The 12034-nt window shown below is 38.2% G+C and overlaps 1 protein-coding gene across 1 annotated transcript; it reads left to right on the top strand.

Moving 5' to 3' along the window:
- Positions 1-1388: 1388 nt before the first annotated feature.
- On the top strand, positions 1389-1637 carry LOC132428971 (diphthamide biosynthesis protein 3-like). The gene is made up of 2 exons (XM_060017177.1): positions 1389-1497; positions 1573-1637. Exons 1-2 carry the CDS (start codon positions 1389-1391, stop codon positions 1635-1637), a joined length of 174 nt encoding a protein of 57 aa, XP_059873160.1.
- Positions 1638-12034: the final 10397 nt, after the last annotated feature.

The following is a 12034-nucleotide window of genomic DNA, read 5'->3' as shown; positions in this document are numbered from 1 at the left end:
ACAGCTTCAAAATAAACCCTGTTGGCTAATAAAGCAAATCTCCCCTCCCTACTCCTCTATAGAAATGTTTGACTTCTTGGTCCTTTATTCTTTCACATAGTTGTTTTTTTAATTATTTATTTATTTTTGGCTGCATTGGGTCACCTTTGCGGTGTGTGGGCTTTCTCTAGTTGTGGCTAGTGGGGGCTACTCTTCGTTGTGTTGCACGGGCTTTTCATTGTGCTGGCTTCTCTTGTTGCCGAGCACAGGCTGTAGGTGCTCAGGCTTCAGTAGTTGTGGCACATGGGCTCAGTAGTTGTGGCACAGAGGTTTAGTTGCTCCACGGCATGTGGGATCTTCCCAGACCAGAGCTTGAACCCGTGTCCCCTGCAATGGCAGGCGGATTCTTAACCTCTGTGCCACCAGGGAAGTCCTCACATAAATTTTAGAATAAACTATCACATTCCATTAAAATCCTACTGAAATTTTTGTTGGAATTGCATTAAGTCTATGAGCCACTATGAGGAGAATTGAAATATTTATAATATTAAAGTTTTTTTCCATTTAAGAAATAAGAAATATGTATCATAGTATTTCTCTTTATTTATTTAGGACTTCTTTAATGAATCTCAATAGTTTTAAATTTTCTCCAAGGAGGTCCTGCACATCTTTTTAAAAATTTTTATTCCTATATATCTGATTTTTTAAATATATCGTAAGTGATATCTTCTTTTAAATTACATTTTATGGTTATTTGTTACTGGTGTATAGAAATGAACTGACTTTGCTAAATTCTCCTATTATTTCTAATAATATAATACTTTGCCCCAGGTGTCTTTGATTTTCTACGAGGCTATCATGTCATCAGCAAATAATTGGCAATTCTATTTCTTCTTTTCCGATCCTTATGCCTCTACTTTCTTTTTCTTGCCTTATTGCACTAGCTAAAAATGTCAATACAAGGTTGAATAAAAATGATGATACTGGGCACCCTTAATCATTCCCGATGTTAAATGGAATGCTCCTACTGTTTCCCCATGTTTGCCATAACATAATTGTCCTTCATTAGGTTAAGCAAATTCTTGATTTGCTAAGAATTTTTATCATGAATTTATGCTCGATTTCTATGAAATATTTCTCAAAACCTTTTAAGATAATCATGTTATTTTGTCCTTAAAGCTGTTAATGTTGTGAACTACATGGTATATTTTACTTTTATACTCTGTTGGACTTAGTTTGCAAATATTTTATTTAGGATTTCTACACTTAAAATCCTCAGGAAATTATCTGTAATTTTCTTTTCTCATATTATCTTTTCCTTTGAAAATCAAGATTATATGGGCAAGTTGGACATACCCTGGCCTGGGTCGGACAGCAGAGGTGACAGACCTCTGCTGGCCCCAGTAATGATGGCGATGTTTCACGACGAGGTGGAGACTGAGGACTTCCAACATGACAAGGACTCGGAGAAGTACTTCTACCCCTGCCCATGTGGGAGTAACTTCTGCATCACCAAGGAAGATCTGGAGAATAGGGAAGACGTGGTAACGTGCCCTAGCTGCTCTCTCATTATAAAAGTGACTTATGACAAAAATCAGTTTACATGTGGAGAGACAGTCCCAGCCCCTTCCACCAACGAAGAACTAGTTAAATGTTGAAGAAGACTTTAGGACTCCAAAGCCTGAACTTTGGGGAATGAGCCAAGATGGAAAACTCAAATGCAAAGTCACTGACTTCTTCATGGTGACAGTCATTTTTTAGTTTGCTGGTCCATAGAGTGTGGATTCTTCCCATTGGCTGCCAAGTTGAAGAAGTAGGTCCACCACATGACATACCTGGATTTTATGCCTAGAACTTTGAATTGGACGTGCTCTTAATTTTCCATCCAAACTTAAAGAAGGTAATTTCAAATCAGTGCTTTCTTTCTCTCAGTTTTGTTATTTTTATATCTTACACCTAATTACTTCATTATCTGATAACAGCTTCATCTACCTCAAAGTCATTAGGATTCTTTAATTTAAAAAGAGATTTTAGGGTTTCCCTGGTGGCGCAGTGGTTGAGAGTCCGCCTGCCGATGCAGGGGACACGGGTTCGTGCCCCGGTCCGGGAAGATCCCACATGCCGCAGAGCGACTAGGCCCGTGAGCCATGGTCACTGAGCCTGCACGTCTGGAGCCTGTGCTCCGCAACGGGAGAGGCCACAACAGTGACAGGCCTGCATACCACAAAAAAAAAAAAAAAAAAGAGAGCGATCTTATTTTTTATTTGGTTAAAAAAAAAGATTATATGGCCTCATAAATAAGTTGGGAGTATTCCCTCCTTTTCTAGTCTTTATTACAGTTTGTACTAAGTTTAATATGGTATGTTCCTTGAAAGTTTAGTAGAATTGCCTGCGAAACCACTTGGCCTAAAGTTTTATTTGTGAGATGATTTTTTAAATTACTTTAATTTCTTAAAGTTATGGCACTATTAAGGCCTTCTATTTCTTCTTAATTCATTTGGTAGATTATATTTTTCTAGGAAGTTGTCCATTTCATTTTCTTCAAATGCATTTCTATAGTGTGGAGATGATATTACAAACAATAACATTGACATATTTTGCTCTTATCTCATTCATGCTCCAGACTCCTGAGGTTTTAAAGTTGAGATTAAAAGATGATAAGAAAATACTAGTTTTTAAATTACTTTTCTTTTTTTTCCTTGATCACTCTTGCCACAGGCTTGCCTATTTTATTAGTTTTTTCAAAGAATCAACTTTTGGCTCTGTTGATCTTCTGTATTGTTATTTTTGTTTCCATTTCATTAATTTTGCTATTATTTTACTCATCCTTCCTTCTACTTTCTTTAAATTTATTCTGTTTTTTTTTTTTCTATCTTAAAAAAGTGTCTAACTTAAAGACACCACCTTTTGATATTGTGTAGAACTTAACTCTAGGTTATGGTAGACATAATTTCTCATTTTCTTTTCTTTGGTCTTTGGTAGTTTTTGAAAGACAACACCAAACTTTATCCAAGTATTTAATTATCTTTATGTCATACACCTCTAGTAGCATCTCCTGGATTTGCTTCTTTTCTTATTTGAGGACCTTTTCCAATACTCTTTTCTATATGGGTCTTTGTGTGACAAACCTTTTGAGACCTTATGTGCCTGAAAATATTTTTATTATACCCTCACATTTAAATGACAATTTGGCTGGATATAAATTTAGGCTCAATGTTCTTTTGTCTTTTCAATATTTTAAAAATATTACCATTATCTTCTTTTTGTTCATGAAAAGTCTGAGATCCTGGTGATTCTTATTCCTTGGTGATTGATCTGCTCTATCTCTCTAGAAAATTTTAGAATTTTATTTTTGCCTGTAAAACTTCCATTTCATTATAATATTGCCAGGGTTAGTTTCTTCTTATTGCTCTTGTTTGGAACTGCATAAATACATCATCATTCATCTTTCTTTAATTCTAGGCAATTTATTTCCATTTCTTCAAGTATTTCCTCTTCTTCCTTTTTATTTTCCTCTTCTCCTGACACTCCTATTTTCTGTGAGTTGAAGTTCACATTCCAATTCAATCTTCTTTATCTCTTAGCTTTTATTTCATATATTCTTTTTTTTTTTTTTTTTTTTGGTGTGGGGGGGTACTCAGGCCTCTCACTGTTGTGGCCTCTCCCGTTGCGGAGCACAGGCTCTGGACGCGCAGGCTCAGCAGCCACGGCTCACGGGCCCAGCCACTCCGCGGCATGTGGGATCTTCCCAGACCGGGGCACGAACCCGTGTCCCCTGCATCGGCAGGCAGACTCTCAACCACTGTGCCACCAGGGAAGCCTTATTTCATATATTCTTTTTCTTTATTCTTCCTTTCTTCCTTCCAGGAGAGCTTTTTAATCTGATCTTCTAGCTCACTAATTTGTTTTTCAGCTACATCTATTCTAGCATCCATCTCTGTTCTTTCTACTATTATGAACATAATTTTCATGCCTAGTATTTCCTCTTGACTTTTATGATTTCCTTATCAGTTATTTATTATGCTTATTTTATATTTGTTAACCATTGGATTTAACATATTTGCTTTCTGGTGGCATCTGTAATCCAGGTTGTTGCTTTCTTTTCAAGTAGTTTTTCTCCTGAGATATCTCATTACCTTGGCCTTTGAGCATATATTTCTCTGATGTTATCAGCTGTTCTGTCTTAGCATTTGGTACGGGAAAAGACCAAAGGGCATATCCCAGTCTGTGTCAACATCCAGTGAGATCAAGGAGAGGGGAAGGGATAGCATTAAAGTGGAGAACTCCAAGCACCAGACTACATAATTAATTGCTCAGGCTGTGTATCATGCCACCAAATAACTCTTAAGATCAAGGCACTATTTTTAGAACCCATTCCACCCTCCACCCCTCAAGGAGAAGCAGCCTTAAAAGGAAGTACTCCTAGGTGCTAGAGGGAGTTGAGGGTAGAGGGAGGTGTGAGTAAACATTCAAGGTCCATCAATCCCCACCAGTTTTCCACACTCTGGCTTCTGTTCTGCCCTGATTGTTATTCTTGAGGACACTTAGACCAGCAGTCTGAGCCTCTATCGCTAATTTCCACACAACTCTCCTGCCCTAGGCTTCAGATGTACACACACACACACACACACACACACACACACACACACACCAGTTCAAAACAGGCTTCCTTGTCCCTGGGGATTTCTCTGGAGTTTTTCCCCAGTATTTCCTACAGTTCCTCTGAGATTGATCTTGGGGTCAGCAGCCAGCCTGTGGTAATTCTCTACCTTGGCAAAATTGGAGGTTTTACATAGGTTTATATTAGACAAAATTGTGAAACAAGTATACTCTGGAACTTTAGGTGCAACGGGACAGCCCAATATTCAAAATCTCCATTACAACACTTGCCTACCTGAGCCTCCCTTTCCCATCATCAGCCAAAGGTCTCTGCTATTCCTAATGGTCTTCATATTCCATTAATGATGCTTATCTTTTCCTTATGCAAACACCGAATTAACCCAATCATGAAGCTAATGGAAAAAAATGAGAATAGCAGAGTAGAAGGAGGCCTAGAGACTTTCTCTCCAGGTAACAAAAGTGCATTTCTATAGTGGTTTTTGGAAGGCTATTCATTTACTTTGTTTAATCCAAAAGAATAAGGTTGTGTAGAAAGAAGGAGTAGGCTGCTGGAGGAGACTTTTTAGACAAATATAATCTTTCAGCTTTCAAATTTCACTGCGTATAATCACACATCCATATAACATTATAATTCTTATTCATGCTTATAAGCTAACAACAACAATAGCATGTCAACTTTTCCCATTTTAAGTCTAATGGATCAAAATGTACTTCATGATTTATAGGACCTTATGTAATATGGTCCTAACCTACCCTTTCAGCCCCATGCCTCTATCTCTATTCTTCTATTCAGTTGGAATGTTTTCAGCTTCTTCCCACCTCAAGATATTCAGAAATCTTTTACTTACACTGGTAAGTCTCTCCCCACCTGTCATCCCCTGGCTTACTCCTACTGATTCTTCAGCTCTCACCTTAAATGTCACTTCCTTAGGAAAACTTCTTGACCCCCAACCCCTGAGACTGAATCAGGATCCCATGTTACACAAACTCATAGCAAGCAGTAGTTTTCCTTTAGAGAATTTATCATAATTATAGTTAACTAATGAAATATGTGAAGAAGAGGAGAATTGGTATAATATACTGCGAAGTAGAAAATAAAGAATTTTTATTCATTTTTTTGAACACATATATACTGAAAACTTACTGTGTTCCAGGCATTGTGTTAAGTAACTGAGAATACAGTGGGGAAAGAGGTAGACCATTCCTCTTCACTTTAATCATCCATTCTTGAGGATATCCCCTGGATATTAGGATCACCTAAAATAATATCTCATTCAAATATACTAGCATAGACATAACTCCTTCTCAAGAAATTTCATGTCCTTACTCTCATCTCATTTATGCTCTAGACGCTTGAGCCCTCCATTTGCCCATCAGTCTCCCTTCCTTTTCTTATCTTCACTTTTTTCTCTATCCCGACTACATGATACTTGTTTTCAGTGTTTTTTCTTGCCAAATCCTCAACTCCCTTGACATTCTGTAGGATCCACTCAGCAAGCTTAAGCCCTGTAGCAATCTGACACCCAGGCGACCAAACATGGTTACAAAAAGTACCATGACCATGTGGATTGGTATTTCTACCAATTCATGTTTTTCTCACTTCAGCTGGAGATTCTTATTGCTCAGGAAGTTTTCTATGTGTTCTGATCAATTTCCTCTCCCATTCTCATAGCAGCTTTTTCAAACTTTCACAACTCATCTATATGCTCCAATGCCCCACTCTAACACTGCGGATAATCTGCTTCTTACTTCACAGAGGAAACCGATGCCAAGAGTAAACTTCCTGGACTGCAAACTACCTACTTACCTGCAGTCAAAATTGCCCTTGCTTCCTTCCCCCACCCACATCAGAGTAAAGGAGGCATCTCACCTCCTGACTCTTGCATTCAAGATTTCATTGCCTTCCATAGATGATCTCTAATCACCTTTATTTCAATTTTTCTCTCTTCTTACTCTTTCCAAAAATGCTCAACTTCTACCATTTAAAAATAAAACAAAACACAAAACTTCTCTTGACTCTGCATCCTCTTCTATCTTCGTTCCTCCACAGATAAATTTCTTGAAAGAACAGTCTACATTCACTCTTCTTCACCTCTTCCCACTCACACCAGTTTGGCTTCCGCCCTCAGTACTCTGAAATCCTCTGCAAAGATCATCAATTATCTCTTCATGACTAAATCCAATGAATTCATCTTTATCTTGCTTGACATCTTTTCAGAGATTGAAAGTACTCCCTTCTTCTTGAAATTCTCCTCCTTTAAACTCTCTTTTCCCTAGACTTTTAAAAAATGTTTTCCCATCTTGATCCATTCTCCTTTTATTTCTCTGGCCTCTCCTCCTTGCCCACTCCTGTGAGTGCTAAACAAATGCTGTAGGATTCTGTCTTCTCCTTAACTCTTTTTGAGGGGGAGGTAGGGGGGGAGTTTTTAATTGGCTTGTTTTTGTATTTTATTATCTTTAGACCAGGAACTAAGCAAATGAATATATTCCTCAGTCTTGAAGACCAAAAATAAATGCAAATTTTAAAATAACTTTTGTAGATACAAATATAAGAAATTTAAATTCAACAAACACTTAATCTAAAAGTATCTGCTAAGGTTAGGTTAAAATTAATAGTCACCAAATTTGGATATGATTATATTTAAAAACTGAAACTTACATATTCACAGCTCCTAAAATATACCTACGAAACCAAAAAGAACAGGTCCAAAAAGAACTAGTAAGTTAGAGGCTAATATAGTGCCAGTTTTCATAATATAACACACTTTCCAAGACTGAAGATTAGAAAAGAATGACTCTTTACTTACTTGTAAGGTTTATTCCCTTAAGAGATGAGTCACAATGGCAAAAACTCAAAACCTGGCCCCCATGAATCTGTGGGCTTATCTCCTTGAGCTGTAAGTAATAGGCTCCGAGACTAGACTAGCAGAAGGCAGTAAGTAGCTGCAAAACCTTTTCCTTCAATCTTGATATTCCCATTGCATGATACCATCCACATCCTTGACTTCAACTATCAGTGCCCTCAAGTCTCTAAATTTTCAGCCTAGATCTCCTCACCAAGCTCCAGAATTATGTATCCAGAACTTGTAAATGGCAGGGCAGAATATCTGACTCCTAGCACAACTCATTTTGCTTCAGTAGACAGACATAATATATATTGATTTCTACAATGATTTAACAGGCTTTCAGAGTATCTTTATATGTATTAGAGAAATAAGGACTGAATGTCTGAATGAAATTGATTATGTGCTCTTTGAGGGCTGGGTCCTTATTTCACCCACCTTAGTGCCCAGCAGAGTGAATGGCACATGGTAAGCTCTCAGTAACTGATTACATCTGTTCACTCCTGTTAAAAACCTGGTAGCAATCTTCAGCATCCCTCTCCCGATCCTTACATCTCATCGCTGCCACAGTTGGAATCCATCGCTCCAGCAGTTTCCTGCCCAGCTGCAACTTTGCAGCAGTCTGTCTAGAAGGGGAAGAAGGAGCCCTCCATGACCTGGTCCCACGTATCTTCCCATTCTATCTGTGGACACTCTCATCGAGTCTCGACATTCACAACTGATGGTAGGTACCTGAGCACATCTTGTTTCTTCATACCTTCGGGACCATTGCTCATGCTGTTTTGTCTTCAAATGCTCGTCCGATCTTTTTTCAGCTGGCTAACTCTTAGTAGGATTTACAACTCAAGTTTCATCTTTTAGAAGCCTCTCCTGCGAACCTTTAAACTTAATCAACTCTCCTCTGAGCTCCCTGTGCAAACCTCTTAACTCTCACCTCTTTAAGTATTTGTTTATGTATCCACCCTCCTCCTAGTAATCCTTTGAGGCAGGTGGACTGTTTAACAGATGAGAAATTGAGGCAGAAAAAGGCTAAGCAACTTTCCCAAGGTCACCAGCTAGTAAGAAGTAGACCTACAAGTTATACCTCGGCTATCAGATTTCAGAGTTCCCATTCTAAACCATAAATTCTCAAGGAGAGAGACTGCACCTTATTCATGTTTGCATCCCCAGTGTCTACCATGGTGCATAGCACATAAACGCAATAAATGTCAAACTAAACGGCATTTGTTGAATTCTGCTGAAAAGTTAAAGGAATTTAAAAAGTGACTTAAGATATGATCCTTACCCTCAAAGAAGTGCACAACTTAGTGGGGTTAAGGAAGATTAGTAAAATACTGCAATAATAGAAAAGAATGAACTAAAGGGAAATTAACTGAGAGTGGGGTAGTTTATATATTGAAACACTGGTATTAGAATGTTGAGGACCCTCTTTAAAATCTTACCCCAGCAGTACTAGACATAGGATCTTCCTGGAACTCATGGTTATATGAAAATTCAAATCAAGTGAGTGTTGACGCATAAATTGTTGGAAGTCAAATTAGAAGATGTCTAGTGACAAGCTCTAAAAGTCGGGCCCAGGCTTTGCCCTATTCACTAGTTTACCAATCCAGTTATGAACCTACTATGAGCCATACACTTGTACTAGGAGTGGTGATACAAAGAATAATGACTGCAATAATGACATAGAAAATGATGGTAGAATTTGTAAATGACTCAGAGAACTAAGATTAGGTAACATGATAGATGGCAGAGTGAAGAATCAAAATAATTTTATTATCTGGAACAGTAAGCAAAATCAACAAGATGACATTTTAACTATCAGAATTTCCATTTACATTTTTAAAAAAGCAATTACCCAAGAAAATGGTAACAATAATTGTTATTTTGAAAGACCCAGAGGTTTAAGTTGGCTTTAATCTTAACTGTAGGCTGTGGCTGCTAAAAAAGAAAACTAGCACAATCTTTGGCTGCACTCGTACCAGCAGAGTGTCTGGATCAAAGGAGGGACTAGTCAATGGCCAGTATTCGATACAGCTTAGACTGTGCCTGGGTTACCACATTCAGTTTTGGGAATGATACTTTAAGAGAGACTTTGACAAACCAGAGTCCAGTGAAGCACAAGAAGAAAGAGTAGTGGGCTAGAAACATAGTCAACTAGCTAGCGAATTTAGGAATGTTTTGCTTGGAGAACTGAAGAAAGAATATTTTCTACTGATATGAACTGTCCCACATAGATTACATGTGAGACATGTAGTGAAGTATGAAGTATGAAACAGTAAACCAAGGCTTGATGCCATCTGTCAAGTGTCTAGGGATTTCTGTATCAGATGGGAAGATGAACTCATATGATTCTAAGATCCCTTTAAAATTTAAGATCCTAAGGAAATCTGTCATCTGGGAGGAGACACAAAATTTTTGAAATTATTTCAAAAGTTTAGAAAGAACCATACATTTTTTCATTTAGAGAAGCTTCATCACAGCTAAAACCACACTGAAAAAGTTAAAACCAGGGCATGGTCACCCATCCCTTAAAAGAGCCAAAGAAAGCTTTCCTTAAATAATGTCAGTCCTCTAGTTTATTTCCATAATGGTACCTTAAACATAGTGGCACCCACATGTTCATTAACCTGACAGATTTATGCATATTTCAGGAATACCTGTATTTTATAATAATAACAAGTACTTATAATTGGCACAGGTCAGTGATTTGGATTTTTCTGATGTACTTTCTGCCTTCTGTAATATAAAAAACAAAGTATTCATTCTAGCTTTGTAATCTATTTTTTTCTAAGCAAAGTTATTTAATAAAGCCTTCACCAATTTTTGATTTGAACTAACTCTAAATTCAGGCCTGAGCCTACCAGTGTATTGACTTTTCTTCGGTCCTGAAATGATCAAACAGTAAAAATGCAGATGTTGTTCATGATCAAGGAAACATACGATACCTATTTTGTTTTTCAAGTTCATGGGATCTGCTTCAGCAAAGTATGTACAATACTATGAGCCACGAAGTTTTCTTTCCTCATATTTCAAATTATTCTTTCATTACCTCTTTGCTAACTCCTCTCCCATTCCACATTTTTATTCTAAGTCCATTTTATTCTAAGTATGTTATAGAATTAATTCTTATCTCAGACTTTCACCATTTTCTTAATTCGTTCTATGAGTACATACTTTTGCTTTTTAAAGTGTAATCTTAACATTTTTTTTTAGCAACTCAATGGCAAATATAGTGGACTCACAGCCTTAGCTGGGAATGTTGCATTTTAAAGGCCAAGCAGATAGGAAATTTGATGACTAGAGCACTCTACCTCACCGATACAAAAACTGGAGATGAAAAAGGTGGGAATTGTATGAAGCCTCTCTTATTTTCCCTTTTCTCCCTTTTTCCTTATTCTTTTTCCCAAGGGGCAGGGTGGTGGTGGTGTGTGTGCGTGGGGGTGGGGGGGAGGGTGGAGTAGGGAGAGAGAAAGAAGAAAGAAGAGAAAAAAGAAAGAGAGAAAAAGGCAAGAGGAAAGCAAAACTTGGATAATATTAATAATTGCTAAACTGTATACAATTATCAATTAATGGAAGCAAAAGCACATAAGAGACATACGGGGTTGAAACTGGAGAGGGAGAAGATCTTTGGGACCTAGGAAACAGAGCTGAATCATGTATTCCAAGGTTGCAATATTCTAACAGTCCACATGTACTTCTTCAGGGTTACATTGACAACCTACCAGTAATTTTCAGTGGCCACCCCACTGCATTTCCAGGTGGTCAAGATTTATTTTTTGGCCCAGCCCCTCCTACCTCTCCCCCACCTCTGGCCTCTCTTTCTCTAACTTCTAGACACTTAGCACCCTCACACTGAACTCTGGTTTGCCAGAAACCTTTTGGTATTCACTGCCAATCCTTTCTCTTCTTTCCAGCCCCAAATCAAGTCTTATTCCCAGATTGCACAAGGAGGTAGTTGGCCTGATTATCTGATTAAAATAATCAGATAGAAATGAATCTTAATTTCTGTCCAAAAGACATACTTAATTTCTGTTCAAAAGAAGGAGATTGTTAGCTCTAGTGGGTCTCTATGTGTATTTTTTGGTTAAGTAAGTAGCTTTTCATCAGATTCCTAAAGGAACCCATTCACAGAGCAATTAAAACACATTAATCTAATTGGAAAAAGGGTATACAGGAACTATTTTTGACTGGGGTACATATGTGGGCTCCTGGTCTACTTAGATGAATCCTCATATACTACTGCCAGCGATCATCAGTCTTATAACCACCTCTCCTCAACCCCGGCCCCAATTTCCTTCTCACTTTTACAAACAACATAACTCACAGTAGAATAAGGTATTGCTTAGGAAGAGTGAAGAGCAAGGGCTTCCCTGGTGGCACAGTGGTTGAGAATCTGCCTGCCAATGCAGGGGACACAGGTTCGAGCCCTGGTCTGGGAAGATACCACATGCCGCGGAGCAACTAGGCCCGTGAGCCACAACTACGGAGCCTGCGCGTCTGGAGCCTATGCTCCGCAACAAGAGAGGCCGCGATAGTGAGAGGCCTACGCACCGCGATGAAGAGTGGCCCCCTCTCGCCACAATTGGAGAAGG

This window comes from Delphinus delphis, chromosome 8 (genome assembly GCF_949987515.2).
Source record: "Delphinus delphis chromosome 8, mDelDel1.2, whole genome shotgun sequence".
Lineage (NCBI taxonomy): Eukaryota > Metazoa > Chordata > Mammalia > Artiodactyla > Delphinidae > Delphinus > Delphinus delphis.
The sequence above is the reverse complement of the archived record's forward strand: the minus strand, read 5'-3'. Positions and strand labels throughout refer to the sequence as shown.